Genomic DNA, 2,500 nt, shown 5'->3' with positions numbered 1-2,500 from the left:
TATCTCTTTCACTTCTTCTCTTCCTCCTTCCATGCCCTGTTCTCGTCTCGTCTCATCATAATTCCTTGTATGTTCTTATATGTTCCTCCTCTGATGAATATTGTATAATACCCGCTAGGATAATTAATACTACAAGCGGGCCTTGTAACATCATATGTAGAATTCCTGGTTTAATTTATAGAGCTTGTAGCTTCCCTGGGCCGTCATGATTAAAACAGAGGAGTAGAATATCTCCCATGCTGAGCTGTCTTCTGTTAGGACTATGCCGGAATATAAGCTTTCTACAAATCCAATCACGCTGCTCTGCATGCTAATTATGTGTGTGTGTGTGTGTGTGTGTGTGTGTGTGTGTGTGTGTGTGTGTGTGTGTGTGTGTGTGTGTGTGTGTGTGAGTGTGTGTGTGTGTGCGTGCGTGCGTGTGTGTGTGTGTGTGTGTGTGTGTGAGTGTGCATGTGTGTGTTTGTGAGTGTGTATAATGTGCGTGTGTTTGTGTGCCTGCATGTGTTTGCATGTGTGCATGCCTGCATGCGTGCATGTCCCTAGCTCATGCATCTAGTTGGCAATTAAACAAAACATTTAAACAGACTAAACAGGAAATATTGTCCTGCCCAGAAGAACGTCTATCTTATAAATCTTAATAATATTAGTAAAATGCAGATAAATAAATCATCTTTAATGAGGAACCCAACAGGGCACAGGGAGCAAGCAGACTCCTAGGACAGAGAATATAAATCTCATGCATAGATGATCATAGAGGGAAGAGAAGTGTGTAAGCGGACTGGGCCTCTGCCTCTGTGTTTTGCTGAGCCAGCTGTTCTACCAGAGTAATGCTGTACATGATTAATAGACTCAACAACAGAGAGACAGAAAACAACACATTTCAACAGGAAAAATGGCCTCGGAGATAGAGAAAGCAGGTCTCAGAAATCAGAATCAGAATTCTTTTATTTGGCCATGTGTATTTGCACATACAGGAAATTAACTCTGTGAGGTTGGTGAATAGGACATAAAAAACAACAATATGCAAGCAAAAAATATGCCTCTCTTTCTGCTTTCTCCATCTCTGCTATCTCTCTCCACAGTCCCCACCTCCCTCTGACTGCCTCTATCTGCTGAACATACAGGGGCAGGGCACACACAGCTTGGACTAAGGGGCCTCAGACACACACAGGCCCTTAAGCTGGGCCAATAGAAACCAGTGGAGGCTGGTGGAGGTAGAAATGGGAGGACAGGTTCATTGTAATTCATGGAATGCCACTACCTCCACCAGCCTCCCCTGAGAGAAACCCACTGTCACACTCCACTCCGTTCCAAAATTCCACACTACATCAAAGAAGGAAGCAAATGTGACATGGTCTAGTTAAAAGGTCTGCATGTCGGCAATTCTCAAGTCGCGCAAATTACCAAAAAGCTTTTTTTAATAGTTGTTTTCCATTTATTTTCCAGTATTTGGTGTCAGTTGTGCCGACATTCAAATAAACATATCTTCTTGAACTATTTTCAAGATTTCAATGTATGACACTTTAATTTGAAAGCTTGAAAAAAAAGCTGATGAATGACCTTGCCCTACTTGAGGACTTTTTCACCAGACCCTGTCTCAAATGACTTGGCCCAGTTAACAGTCTACTCCTAAGTGTTCTGGAAGTGTGGACACTGGAGCATACGACTGTGTCTGGTTCTAATGAAGCAATAGGAGACAAACAGATCTGTAATGGTTCCGTAGGGACCCTATGAGCTGATGTCTCTCCTCCTCCTCCTCCTCCTCCTTTCCTCCTCTCCTCTCTCCCTGTGTCCGCCGTTCCCTCCCTTAAACAGCTGGAACACTGGGCCCTACACCAAGTCTCCCCCTTGCAATAGCCGTTTAGCTCTCGGTGCTAACGCGCTAGCCACAGACACAGAACTGCTTGATCATAGCTTGTTGGCAGCAGGCTAGGGGTGAGAACAGGGGAATTCCTTGCTCTCTTAACACTGTTAAGTCATCGTGTCAATCTGTCAATGCCTTTTCTTAACGGCCCCGGAGGGGATTAAACAAAGTTGTGTTCAGTTGAACAGTTGAGTTGAACCGCATCCCGTGTGATCGCGTCATGCTGTGTATGAAAAGATCGGGCTTCAAACTGGATCCAGTTGCGGTCACGGATATGATTTAATTTAAAAGGGTTGCAAAAATACCCAAACTTACAATCAGACACGCTGTACTGTCGACGTGGATGGGATCACATAGGTGGTCATGTTTACAGTCAAATATAAAGCAGCAGTGCAGGGGAGGGGAGGCTGGTGGAGGTAAAAAAATCGGAGGATGATGTAACGTGTTTGATACCGTTCCTCATTCCGTTCCATGCATTACAATGAGCCCGTCCTCCGATTTCTACCTCCGCCAGCCTCCCCTGTAGCAGTGGTGCTAATGCTAAACTACCATATGTAAGGTGGTAGTGTGTTCATAGCGGGACACAGTGTTTTTTCAACCTACCAGGATGAACTCCTCCAGTCTCTCCTTAGCCTG

At 44.8% G+C, this 2,500-nt stretch overlaps 1 protein-coding gene across 1 annotated transcript in view; it reads right to left on the bottom strand.

Annotated features, from left to right (window-relative positions):
* gpc5b (glypican 5b) overlaps positions 1 to 2,500 on the bottom strand; it is a gene marked incomplete at both ends in the record, with an annotated part of 34,839 nt that overhangs the window by 2,405 nt on the left and 29,934 nt on the right. The window contains one exon of the mRNA XM_080528387.1: positions 2,468 to 2,500. This exon is cut by the window's right edge and continues 88 nt beyond it. Within this exon, the coding sequence (XP_080384513.1) occupies positions 2,468 to 2,500 (33 nt within the window). The remainder of the gene's footprint in view (positions 1 to 2,467) is intronic.

The sequence above is a fragment of the Nansenia antarctica genome, assembly GCF_963989245.1.
Source record: "Nansenia antarctica genome assembly, chromosome: 1".
In the NCBI taxonomy this organism is placed as follows: Eukaryota; Metazoa; Chordata; class Actinopteri; order Argentiniformes; family Microstomatidae; genus Nansenia; species Nansenia antarctica.
This window is presented reverse-complemented; position numbering and strand designations above follow the sequence as displayed.